Below are 14,102 nucleotides of genomic sequence, written 5' to 3' on the forward strand. Positions count from 1 at the left end.
GTGCAGCACCAGAATGTCAGCTTGCCTTATGGTATGACTGCCTCAGCTCCTTTATCTTTGCTCTGCACTGCATTGCGTCTTGCTTGGACCCCTTTTCACATAAGGATTGAGAAATGTGACTGTCAATAACTGCAACGGCAGACTGATCTCCCCACACACTGTGAGATCCCAAAGGTCCACAGTAGTCCAAGGAGGAGAGCATTTGGAGTGAGAACAAGCCATGGTGAGCCACCAAGTAGAAAATGGAATGTAAAAGTCCTGTGAATTGCTGTTTGTTTGGCCACAGGGCAGAGGTGTTCAAAGTTCTGCCCAGAGTGGCTACTTGGGCAATGAGGGAAATGTCCTGGAAGTCAGTAAAGGCAAAAAATCAAATACATTAAAAAGCCTCCTGTGGTGTACGTGCATGATTGTCAGCAATAAAGGGAAGGGGGAAGAAAAATGTGCCTGATGGAGGTGGAAGTTATGTCATCAAAACTAGGGTTTTTTTGGCAACTTTTGTTGCATTGCTGGGTGAATGCTCTTGGAATTTTGTCACCAAAAAGGGGTTTTTGTCAACAAAACTTGCCAGTGTAGCTATGCCCTTAGTTAATGTTTATGAAGAGCTTTGAGATCCTTGGATGGAATTAAGTGATTTAGGAGTATTATTGTTATTAATGATGGTCCATCTAGAGGAATGAATGGTCAGTGACTCATAAATTGAAGGTAATGCTTGTGTCTATTCTTTAATGTTAACAGTATTTACTCTGCCGAAAGGAAGGTAGTCCTGTGCTTCACTGGTCTTGGTTGTCTCCAGTAGTAGGTAAAAAATAAAATTGCAAACCACTACACACAAATATCTATGATAAGTGTTAATTTCTCTAGCTGATTGGCCATTTCTCTCTGATGTCCTCTTCTGAGCCATCTGATTTACTTCACTGCTGTAAATTGCTGTGCACTGAATTACAGAATGTATCAGCTGCTCTACACTACCAGTTTAACAAACCCATGAGCAAGACGTGGAGAGTGAAACATTTTGCTGCTTAATTCCCCTTGGGGCTGTCTTTAATGAGAGCAAAAGATGAGTGCTTTGAATGGGAAAATTTATAAAAAAAAAAAAAAAAAAAAAAAAAAAATCTCTTCTCTTCTTCTCTTTATCATTAAGGATGTAATCAGAAGCAGTGATTTTTATCATGGGTGTGTTCTAGATTAGATCGGTGCAGAGGCCTCCATAGGCAAATGGAACAAACCTTTTTCTATGTGTTATTACTAATGATAAAATAATTGTGCTGTTGTAACATGTATTATTTTGTGTACAGTACACTCATGGTAAAAAAAAAAAAAAATTACCTCATTAACTTGATCTGAAAATTGTCAAAGCCTCCACATGGGGTTGTCTTGACAGGGTACCCAGAACACCACACGTACCTTCCTGTCTCATGAGGGCAATGATTAAGACATTGTCATTTTACTACCTGTTTAAAAAACAATATTTCCCCTAGTTAAATGAAAGGTTGAATTTTGTAAATCAGATTTAAAGAGTTATTAAAAAAGAAAAACAACATTAAAAAGGGGGATGGGGCAGGGATGCTCAACATTTGAAACAATGAAGTTTGAGGCTGATTGTGTGTCTATATCTTGTTCATTTGTGACTGCCCTGGAGAGGATCCTGCTGAAATGAGATTAATAAATGTTTCTCATTGAAGTTAATGGGAGAATATGCCTGGAAGTTATTGATATTAGGGATGGATCTTGCATGACTGTGAAGTTTGGCACTGGCAAGAGCACAGTGCATCCCTTGACTGATTTCTAGAGTGGACTGATGCCCATCTAAATGATTCCTGTCCAGCACTGGAGTCTAATACCATTTGTTTTCTTCCTTTCAGGGGGAAGTGTAATATCTCCCATTTCTCTGACATATTTGCTGCTAGAGAGTTTAAAGCCCGAGTGGATTCATTTTTCTACATATTGGGTTACAATCCAGAGACAAGGTAAGTGAGTTGAACACTTCACTCTGGCTAATGGAAAGTTTTACCTGAGATTTGTGTGATAATATGCCAGCTACTACTGAAAAGAAAGGGATTAAATCTTGGGCTTCAAGTGGGATGTGCATAGAGAAGGAAAGGGTTTACCGAGTATGTGTATAGATGACGATGCATACAAAAGGCAAAACGCAATTTCTCATCAATGATTCTGGCACCAGCAGGGGCTAGTCATGCCCTCTAGAAATGCTACAGAAAGTTGTAGCTGTATTTGTTGCTGGGGCAGAGGGACTAACAGAATGGGGGAGGGCTGAGAGATTTATTGTGTAGACAAGAAATGGAGAGAGAGAAGGGTGGAGGAATGTGTTTCTAGGGTCCATGGGTTAAACAAAAATGAGAAGTGGATCACAAAGCTGCACAGCACGTGGTGACATTTTAATGGCATCCCTTCGGGGAGATAATGCACCTTAAAGCACATTCTTTGAACTTCGGTTAGATTTGAGAGAATTTTAGAGCATTAACAGGCATTTCCAGGTCTCTCATCGGGGAAAGACGTAATCCCAACTCCCCAAAGCTTTACTGGAAGTAATGTTGCAGTTGTGTTGTCAGTTGTAAGGTCTCCTGCAAGTGTAGCACTGCATGGGAGAGGTGGTCATTCTGCATGTAAATAATTGACTGAATGGGACTATTTTGCACAATCTCTATGTCAGACTTCCCTGTTGGAATAAATTGGAAAGACAAAACAGTATGCAGCCTGTCAAACAAGTGTATGTCAGGTGTGAACCTGCATTCAGCATTCTTCCACAGAGAGCTCCCTGAACCTCTCCTCTGTCTCTCCAGTCACTCCTCTAGCGTGCCTTAAAACTGACACTTACATACTTCCAGAAATAGTTACTATTCTATTTAATGTTATTCAGATCGTATTGTAAACATACATGAGGCTCTGCAGCTATCAAGTAGGCATGTGCCCTTTCGTGTCCTGGCCAGATTAAAATTTAGGGACGTAGTCCTGTAAAATCAAGGGATGTAATTTCAGGAGTAGTAATTCACACCAGTGAGTAGTAAACACTGTGCTCTGGTGAAAGACAAGCTTTTTAATACTATGTAATTAATTTGTGGAGCTTCTTATCGTAAGATTTTATTGACGGAAAGTAGGATTTAAATAAGCATTAGATGTTTGTGATCAATACATACACATACCAATTGTTGCACTAGGTTCAAAGTTTATAAGAATATAAGCATTTGTTTCAGAGCATAAGCCAAAAATAACTGCCTGCAGTTGAGAAGATACTCTCCATGTGAGCAGATTATTACATCATTGTCTGTTGTGAGGTTTCCTGTATCTTACTCTGACTCCTCTTGCACTGGCCACTCCTCTGAAAGTGGTTATGAAATTGGTTTAGCATTTCCTTCACTTGTAAATTGAGTGTGCAGCATCAGGTCTTAAAATGCATTGTATAGAGCCTGCAGTGATGAGCACTGGAAAAAGACATGAAATCCTATCATATTTACAGGAATTTCTAATATGCTATATATGAAGGCACAGAAGAGGAATCAAAAATGTGTTAGAGGACACACCTGGGTGGATGACACTGAAGTTGACTTAAACATCAAACATGTATCTTAATTTTCATTTCTTGTGGCTTCTGTTGACAATGAGTTTATTTCAGAGGGGAGGTGTGTAGTGAACTATTTCTGTTCATGTTCAAATTTTGCACTGCATAGCAAAAGGGCTAGTTTTCTGTGAGAAATGCTACTTGTGAGACTCTAAGCAGATCAATGCAGTTTTAAAAGCCTACTTTTGTGCAGCATAAGCAGCTGATGATGTTCTCCTGGCTGTTATAAAACTCTTGGCACTGAGAGAGTGAATGAAATAATGCTGCATAGCACTTATTTTTCAAAACACTATACAAACAGAAAACAGCTAATTATTAACAATAGCCTGTTCTCAAAATGTGCTTTGGTTGGATCCAGCCAGATTTTTTTTAAACACCAGCTTTTCTGAGTGTGCTCCCTTTTTGGTCAGTGCTTTTTTAGTGCTTGTCTACAGCTGAAAAATAGATTGGAGCTAGCCTGAGTGCACTGCTTAACTTTGTTGTAATTACAACTTCTATTTCCTCATGTGGATGCATTGCAATGGTTTATCTTGATCGATCAGGATGTTGTGTATTTCTCCATCAAGGTGAAGGTATTGCAATATGTCTATGATAGGATAAAGGTTATGGGTTTATTCATTAGCTAATTAAAAATTCAGCTTGATGTTAACTCAGTTTTCTGGTATACACACTTACATTCAAATTATAAAAGATGCAGTGTTCTGTTTGGATGCTACAACAAAATAGAGTATTTGATCTGTACAGTGCAGATCTGGATCATGATCAGAACCTCATCAGAAGTGCTACTTACCTGCATGACCATACGAGTGCCTAACCCGGGGTGGGCAATAATTTTGATTTTGGTAAGTAGTTTAGGGCTGCACATTTCTATGGAGGTAGAAGTGGGGCTGGGGCTGAGATTTGGTGCAGAAGGGAGCTCGGGGGTATGGGACTGGGGTGCAGGATAGGGTGTGGGGCCTGAGAGCGAGTTTGGGCCGAAGGAGAGGGTTGTGATCTGTGACAGGGTATTGGGGAGCGGGGTCTGTGAGGGGATATGGGTGCAGAAGAGGATTCTGCCTTGTGGGAAGGATGTTGGATTGATTGCAGGGTCTGAAAGGGAATTGTGATCGAGGGCAGGGGGAAGGAGGGTGCAGAGGATTTGGGGGGTGGGGGATAACTGGGGATTGGAGTGTAGCATCTGGGAGAGGATATGGGTGCAGGAAGAGGATTGTGGCCTGTGGGGTGGGTGTAGGAGCAGGTGTAGGATTTGGGAGGGAGTTGGTGAGTGGTGCCAGAAGCAAGCTCCAGCTGGAAAATGCTTACCTAAGCAGCTCCTGGCCAGCAGCACTCACAGGCAGGCTTCCCAGTCTGCCAGCAGCCCCAGCCCACTGTTCCATGTGACTGTCTGCACTGGGGGGTATGGTGGGGAGGCTTCATGTTCTGCCCATGGCCCAGCACAAAATCTCGCAGCACCTATTGACTGGAAACAGGCAATGGGAGCTGAGAAACTGTGCTGCACTGCCTCCGCCAATAACAGCTGAGAGATTTTGCTGGGGGTGACGGCAGCACATGACACCAGCCAGTGGGAGCTGTGAGATTTTGCTGGGGGCAAGGCCAGGTCTCGAAGCTTTCCTCTCTCTGTAGCCACAGGGACTAATCACAGCCAGAGTAGAAGGCCACCCCCTGGCCTAACCAATCTGAAGGTTTGGAAGACTGTTTTATTGTAATTATTAGTGTTGAATGTTTTGGGGGTATTTCTATGTAAATCCAAGAGTAATATGCCCCAGCTGTAGAGTTGGATGTTGTTGTTTCTGTAGCGTACACCCTACACAGATGTATGTAGTTACTACATGAGGCCTGTTTGTCTTAATGAGTTTGTCCCGTTTCCTGCTGAAGATGAGTTTCTTTGTGCTTTTCAAGGATTTTGAGAGTCTGCTCAGCACATTGAGAAGCCAACTGTTTTCTGATTGCTCTTGGAGAACCAACACAATGCAAATAAACACATTCTCATTTACTTTTTAGGCACAACAAGCACTAAATCTGTTGCCTCTGTTTATACATCAGATGTGCACTCTAATAGTGTGAAGGTGTGGTGTAAAAACCTGTCATGGCAGACGCGTAATTGATGAGTTCTCTTGTCTATCAAAGGGCTCTCAACATTTTTGGTTTTCTGTTTTCCCTTTTAAAAACCAATTGAGCATGGATTTAGTAGGGGGGAAAACAGAGGTATCTTGTTGATGAACAATTGGTTCCAGTGGTGATTTGTGTTTTCAGAAGTCCTTGTTCCTTTATGCACTGGGACTAATTTTGTCCTGCAGCCATCAGTATACCATTCTGTTCTGCATTGTAATAGTTTGTGTGGTGGTGTTCACAGGATAATTATTAACAGAGTAAAATATTAGTCTTGGATGTTGAATAGTAACAAAGAGATCACCATGTTAGTGTACATACTATCAAAACAAAAAAACAGTCCAGTAGCACTTTAAAGACTAACAAAATAATTTATTAGATGGTGAGCTTTTGTGGGATAGACCCACTTCTTCAGACCAATAGCCATACCAGAACAGACTTAATATTTAAGGCATAGAGAACCGAAAATAGTTACCAACGTTGACAAATCAGTAAAATGTAATCATCACCCCTCTGATCTTCTGATTTGCCCACCTTGATTACGTTTTTCTGATTTGTCAACCTTGGTAATTATTTTTGGTTCTCTGTGCCTTAAATATTGAGTCTGTTCTGGTATGGCCATGGTCTGAAAAAATGGGTCTATCCCCTGAAAGCTCACGATCTAATAAATTATTTTGTTAGTCTTTAAAGTGCTACTGGACTGCTCTTTTGTTTTGATAGTCTTGGATGTTGGTGCTGATGTTTTCTAACTTGCATTGAGCTGGTAAAGCAAGTTAGGGAGCAAGACTGGAAAACATTCCTAGCTGTCACTAAACTCGTAGCTAGCTAGGAGAGGAATGTTCAGTTATACTGAATGCTTTACTGATCGTTCAGCTAAATACATTTATACAGAATGCAGCTCTCAACTGGAATTCTGTCATCCAGCAACACGCCTCATCTGGCAGCAACTCCTCCTCCTGCACCTTCCCAGAGCTTCCTGAGCGTCACAGGTCAGCTAATGTGCAGTGTTCAACCTCAGGGAGGGAGGTGGAAAAGCAGTGATGCTTACTAAGAGGAGGAGTCAGGGAATGGGAAGGATAGCGGCTGGAGCAGGGTTTGAAGAGGCGGGGCAGGGCTTAGAGCAGAAGATAGGGCTGAGCACCCCCTTCCTCACAGAGTTAGCTGGATGTTTGCGTATTGTGGGTGGGGACAAGTTCCCTGAGATCAGGACAAGTTCTGCCAATCCTTGCTTTGAGTGCTGTCCTCTATTTAGCTGTGATTTACTGCAGCTGTGTCTTCTCGATAGTACCTTTATGCATTGGTTCAAGCTACATAGGAATGAAGGTATTACCATATCAGGTGAGAGAATGATTGGGCAAGCAAAAATATTCCATAAAGAATTTAACTGGCAACATGACTTTGACTAATCACAAAGATGGCTTCAGAAATTTAAAAACATACAAGTCAACATCTCATGGGGGGCAGGGGTGAAGGAGTGCTGATACAGAAGCTGTTGCTAGGTATGTTGATGAATTTGCACAGTTAGTACAAATTAGAGGTTTTCCCCAGAGCAGGTATACAGTGCAGGTGAAACTGCTCTCTACGGCTACGTCTACATGTGAAGCCTACATCGAAGTAGCTTATTTCGATGTAGCAACATCAAAATAGGCTATTTCGATGAATAACGTCTACACGTCCTCCAGGGCTGGCAACGTCGATGTTCATCTTCGACGTTGCGCAGCACCACATCGAAGTAGGCGCTGCGAGGGAACGTCTACACGCCAAAGTAGCACACATCGAAATAAGGGTGCCAGGCACAGCTGCAGACAGGGTCACAGGGCGGACTCAACAGCAAGCCGCTCCCTTAAAGGGCCCCTCCCAGACACAGTTGCACTAAACACCACAAGATCCACAGAGCCGACAACTGGTTGCAGACCCTGTGCCTGCAGCATGGATCCCCAGCTGCGGCAGCAGCAGCCAGAAGCCCTGGGCTAAGGGCTGCTGCCCACGGTGACCATAGAGCCCCGCAGGGGCTGGAGAGAGAGCATCTCTCAACCCCTCAGCTGATGGCCGCCATGGCGGACCCCGCTATTTCGAAGTTGCGGGACGCGCAACGACTACACGGTCCCTACTTCGATGTTGAACGTCGAAGTAGGGCGCTATTCCTATCCCCTCATGGGGTTAGCGACTTCGACGTCTCGCCGCCTAACGTCGAAGTTAACTTCGAAATAGCGCCCGGCTTGTGTAGCCGTGACGGGCGCTATTTCGAAGTTAGTGCCGCTACTTTGAAGTAGCGTGCACATGTAGACACGGCTTACATGTGTTTAAAGCATTGGATACTGACACAGAGGAGCCACCATCTGGTATGAAGGAGTTGATGGACAGGGCAGTTGTCCTTGGTTGTAGTAATGTAGTCAGGTATACACACATGCAAACTCATGGTTATTGGGAAAAGTGTAACCCCAAGGGCATTCAAAGGATTGAAAATGTTCCCAGTGAATTACCATGGCAACAAAAAAGGATGGATAATGACTTAAACTATGTCTGGAGTGATTTGAGAAGTATTTTATACCAGACGCAAGAGCTCATTGCACTTCAGTAAGCCTTGATTCAATGTGCAAAATTGTTGTGATTCTTAGCAATTGCTCTGCCCACCCTAAAGCAGAGCCGTTTGTCAAAGGTAATGTGGTAGGACTCTATTTACCTCCCACACTGTACCTCACCGATTCAGCCTTGTGATCAAAGAATCTTCCGATCCCTGAAGTGTTTGTACAGGTCTTGAGTTTATGCCCCAATTTCTAGTATTGCTTAATGATAACAGTTTGACAACATTTTGGAAGGAATTTAACCTTAAAAATATGATTTAGACACTAGCAAGAGCCTTGGCCAGAGTGACTCCATCTACTCTGAGGAACAGATGGCACAAACTGGGGCTAGCCCTCACGTTGGAGGACAGTCCTGATGTCAGTGATGATCTGAGTTCACTGGATTTGAAGTATCTGAAAACCAAAGAAATTGCTAATGAGTTAATGGAGTGTGCCAGTAAAATACATCCCATCCTATAGCACTTGAGCTGGCCAAGGATTTGGGAGAGGAAAATTTACTGTTGAGTGTATGGAAGTCGACAAAGAAGCACCAGCTGCTAATCAAATGACAGATGAAGAAATTGTGAAAATGGTACAGCAGGGAAAAAACAAAGATAAGGAAGAAACCAGTGATTGCAGTAAAGATGATGATGAGGATATTGCAGAAAAAAATGTGTATCAATAAATGCATTCAGTTGGCAACAAATTTAATAAAAGGACTGGAGCAAAGACATTTCATTTCTGAACAAGAGATCATATCTGTCTATGTGATGAGAAAAATGCATTAAAGAAAAACCAATGTACATGACGTGTCAAGCTGGAAGATGAGTTAGTTAGCCAAGGGGAGCAGTGAACAGCACTCTACAGACCGAAGTCCTGGTGCCTCCACTTCATCGACCCCATACACCTATGAGCAGAGACCACAGACGTAACTTGCCTGAATTCCACTTCCAAAACGATGAACCAATAATTGCCATGTTATCATTTTAGATCAGTGAATTATAAATTTGCCTGTACTGTATTATCTATTTCTTTTTCATGTTTCTTATGCTTTAAATACATGTATTTTTTCCTTGCGCCAATACAGTCAAATTGTATAATAATATTGCCTTGCAAACCTTGTCAATTTTATTTGCCTCCACTGAGACAAAAATAACAAGAGCCCCATAGGCACAGGAAGTAGGAAATGCTGGGGATACTGCACCATTCTCAGGCTCTACATAGGGGCCCAGCTGTACTGCCACAAGGGATCCAATGTTCCAATCCCTCATTTGTGACCTTGGCTGCTGGTCCTAGTTCCAGGCCACCCCTGGTCCCCAGCTGCTGGTGGCAAATGCTGCTCTTGGCTCCCAGCTGCTGGCCCCAGCTCCATGCTGCCTGTAGGTCACAGCTTCTGACAGGCCATAGGACTGTAGCACTGCCACAGGGCATAGCAGTCAGATCACAGCTTCTGGCCCCAGCAGCCAGTGACCCCAGGTTTCCATCACCCATGGGTCCCAGTGGCAGGTCTCAGCCACCAGCCTGGCTCCCCACCACCCATGGGACCATGTAGCCAGCAGGTGACAGGAGCCACCAGCCCCAGATCTCTGCCACCTGTGGGTCCTGGCAGCTGGTGGCAGGTCCCAGCCGCTGGCCTCAGCACCTGGCTACTCCTGAGTCCTGGCAGCTGGTGGCAGATAGCCATTGCCTGGCCCAGCTCCCTGCTTCCCCTAACTCAGGCAATGGTTAAGTTAATCAAAACTCATTGTTTGCCTTACAATGAGATGAAACATTCTGATTTCCAGTGGTCTTGAATGGTGAAGCAAATTTTTCATTTACTTGTAAGTACCAGTTCTGCAGTGACACCTCTGCATCTTCATGTCGTCCCACTCAAAACTCTGGGACTATGCAAATTTCAGCATGAGGGCCATGCTTTACATTATTACGTTGTCAAGGTGATATTTTTTTCCCTATGAATTAATTTCTGTAAAATATTTGACAATTCAAAATATTTTGTATTTTGTAGTGTTTAGTATCTTAATTATTGCACCACTGTTCCTTGAGTGTTAGTTGGTTGACAAAAAGATCTTCATCAAATACTTTGATGCTTTGTAAATAAGCAGATTTAATTTAAACCCTCTGAGATACTGAAGTGCCAGTTAATGGGCGACACAGCTATAGAATTTTAGGTTTCAGTAAAATGCCACTAGTAAACTTCGCTGTCTGTGTAATGGGCTTCTTTCCCAGAGACTTCTATTTTGAAAACCTATGCTCCTTGTTTACATCTGATATCCTCTGCCCATCTTCTCACTTAACTTTTTCTGCTCCATCTGAACTTGAATATGCAGGCCAGCGAGCTGATGGAATTAGACCTTTGTGTGTGGCTTTATATATATATATATAATATATATACACACACACACACACACACACACACACACACACACACACACACACACACACACACACACACACACACACACACACACACACACACACACACACACACACACACAATTCTATGCAACAAAACAGGTTTAAAACCTTCACAAAACCTATTGAATTCCAATTGAGAAGCATTAATAGGCAAAGCAAATTGGAACTGAAGGGCCATTTTACAAAAGCACGAACAGCACCAGCTTGCATTTAATAGCTGTTCTTGGAATTTATGAGGCAGAGTTTGGCTCAGCCAGTAAAAACAAGCAGTGAGGCCCAGCGATGGTGTTGTCCAGACCACTTTACTTTCTGTTAGCTAAAGTGGTCACCAACCAGTACACCGACCACCTCTCATTTAATTCAGCTGCTAGTTCTTACTCCAGCCAAATATATAACTTCACATGTGAAATATGGAACGTAGTATATGCACAATTCTTGGTTGTTAGACATGAGTTGGTTTTGGAACATGAACTTGAGCATATAAATCGGTAAAAGATAAGTAAGACCATGTGTAGACCCCTGCTCGCTCTTGGTTGTTAAACTACCCAGTTTTCTTTTTAGGATGTGTTGAGTTGCTTACATACAAGCTATGGTAATTCAGGGATATATTAGTAAGTGTGCAGTCAAGTGCTGCTTACAATAGGGAAACTGACCATATCTCATCACTGATTACATCAATTCATATGAACTGCTGTTCTCAATGTTGGGAGCAATGGTATAGGCAGGATATTGGTGGTTAGCATTGGATTGCCAACTTCCTAATTTTACAAAACTGCATACCCTTGCCCCACTTTCTTCCCCTTCTCTGAGGCCCAGCCCCCAATCACTCCATACCCTTTCCCGTTGCCCACTCTCCCCCATGCTCCCTCACTTCCACTTTGCTGGAGAGGGGTTGAGGGCTCTTTTTAGAGGGGGTGAGCTGCACGACGGGGTCAGACGTGAGGGGTTTGGGATGAGAATGGAACTCTGTTGGGGCAGAGCTCTGGGGGGCAGGAGGGCTCTCGCTGAGTGTGAAGGCTTCTGGGGTGGGACTGGGGAAGAAGGATTAGGTGTGCAAGTGGTGGGGTTTGGACTTCAGCAAAAGGGTTTGGAGTGTGGGAATAGTCTCAAGGCTGAGACAGAAGTTTGGGGTGTTGGAGAAGGTACCACCTCTGGCATGGGATGCAAACTCTCGAAGGGAGTTAGGTTGTGGGAGGGGGTTCCGCCCTGAGGCCAGGGGTTGGGGTGTGGGAGGGTGTTCAGGGTGCAGAGATCAGCTGGGTGGTGCTTAGCAAATTTTGTTGTGTCCGGCACAGCTGCATATGGCTAAGGACACCCCTGAAAGGAGCCAGTCTGGGCTAATCTACACTACTGCAGAAGATCAACCCGCTCCGGGTCAATCTTCCAGGATTTGAGCCCTCGGAGGTTAGTCGATCCCTGTGCTCCTTGCGAGAGGCGAGGAATAAGGAAGGTCAAAACGAAAAATGCACCCAGCAACCTTCCACTGTTAACAGACAAGTTAGATTAGCATAGATACATCACTTTTAGCTATGCATTTGGTGTAGCTAAAATCATGTATCTGCAGTTGACTTCTATGTGTAGTATAGACATAGGCTCTGTCTGTCTTGCTTTGGAGGTAGAGGGCACAGAAGGGTGGAGACAGAACTCTGCAATTAGAAATAGGCATTGTTTGTATTAGAACAGAGCTAGATGTGTGTATACAGTAAACCCTCAATTTAAAGGACCCTGATATAAAAGACACTGTCCGCCAGTCCCCGTTCCCCCGCCTAAATAAATGCTGGAGACTGACCAGAGCTCCCTCTGGGGCTGGAGGAGTTGCTGGGGTCAGCAGGGATGGAGAGGCCACCACAGCAGTTGGGGCCACCAGAGCTAGAGGAGTGGGGAGGGAAGAGGGGGCTGTGACAGGGTGCAGGAGCTCTCCTCCTCCAGCCCTGTGGGCATGGAGCATGTTGGTGCCTGGCTGCTGCTGCTTGCGGTAGCGCTGAGCAGCAGCCATGGTGTTGGAGGCTGCCCCCCGCTGGTGGGCGTGGGATAGCCATGCTCTCCCTTTGCACGAGCAGCTTGGAGCCGGGGGCTGGAGGAGTCGCAGCGCTGAGAGCTGCAGGAGCCAGCATTCAACTCCTCTCCTAGTAATTGGGAGAGGGAGATGGAGGAGTGAGGGGAAGAATGGGGAAGGGAAGGAGGGGGCAGAGGACAGGAGTGAGTAATGTATGCAGAAGGTCAGTGCGTCATCAAACAGTACATCCATTTGGATATAATGGACTTTCGGCATTAATGGACACCCCTTCTCCCCATTAGTCCATTAAATGGAGGGTTTACTGTATAAAAGTAAACTTTTGTATTAATAGTAGGCTTTCTGATTTGCTGATTCCCAGCAATGTGCAGTTAGAATATGGAAGTCCTTCCAAGTTCTGCTTCTGTTAATTGCTTTGTCCATCACAATACTTCATTCCCTCTGCTGCCTCCACCTGTGCAGTGAATATAGAGAATATGCTCTCTGATTTCAAAAGTAAAGTGTATTATGGTTATTACAGCTTGTTTTTTTTTCCTTTCTCATTAAAAGCTAGTGCAGGAATCTGTGAACCTTACATAGGTCTGCACTTCCGTGAACCTCATTACTTGGAACCCAGAAGTAGAAACGATTCATTCCTGTACAGATACAACTATCACATGTCTCAAAATGATACTTTGCACAGCTTTTTAATGCACTGGGGAACAGAATGATGATTAAGCGTTCAAAGCACAATTTAATTTTACAAACAAATTTAGGAGAGGTTGGAGGTTGGTGTATTTAGAGAATTAACATTTTTTTCCTCTTTCCTTTTAGAACTTTTCTCAGTTTTTATGTTAGTTCACAATTTCTTTGTGATACTAGGAAGTAAACAGGTATTGGAAGAATAAAAGCATGGGGTTGGAGGGACCTTGACAGACATCTGTCCATCCCTCTGTGCTGAGGCAGGCCCAAGTACAACATCCATTGGAAGCCTATTCCAGAACTGAGCTACCCTTAGAATTAGAACATCTTCATTCAGATTGAACCTAAATCTTCCTTGCTGGAGATTAAACTGATTAATTCTTGTTTTGCCTTCAGTGGACAGACAGATTAATCAATCAGTTATCATTGCCTTTATAACAGCCCATAATCTCTTCCTTAAGATCCTAATTACTTTCAAACTCAGCCTGCCCAGTTTTTCATCCTTTTCTCATAGGTCAACTCTTCTAAAAGTTTTTATTGCTCTGCTCTGGAATTTCTTCAGTAGGTCCATCTTTTGCAGCTTGTGGTACCCAGAATTGAACGCACAACTTAACTGATCCCTAATAGAGTGGAACAAAGTGGATAATTGGTCTGAAATCGCCAAGATTAAATCCAATAAAGACAAGTGCAAAGTACTTCCAAGAAAAAAAATTGTGTGCACAACTACAACATTGAGAATAATTGG

General features: G+C 43.6%; 1 protein-coding gene across 2 annotated transcripts in view; it reads left to right on the plus strand.

Annotated features, from left to right (window-relative positions):
* Positions 1–14,102, plus strand: part of RERE (arginine-glutamic acid dipeptide repeats) — a 466,804-nt gene that overhangs the window by 263,314 nt on the left and 189,388 nt on the right. For both annotated transcript variants that reach the window (XM_075018034.1, XM_075018035.1), the window contains exon 6: positions 1,863–1,967. In XM_075018034.1, the coding sequence (XP_074874135.1) occupies positions 1,863–1,967 (105 nt within the window). The remainder of the gene's footprint in view (positions 1–1,862; positions 1,968–14,102) is intronic.

Source organism: Carettochelys insculpta, chromosome 23, assembly GCF_033958435.1.
Source record: "Carettochelys insculpta isolate YL-2023 chromosome 23, ASM3395843v1, whole genome shotgun sequence".
Lineage (NCBI taxonomy): Eukaryota > Metazoa > Chordata > Testudines > Carettochelyidae > Carettochelys > Carettochelys insculpta.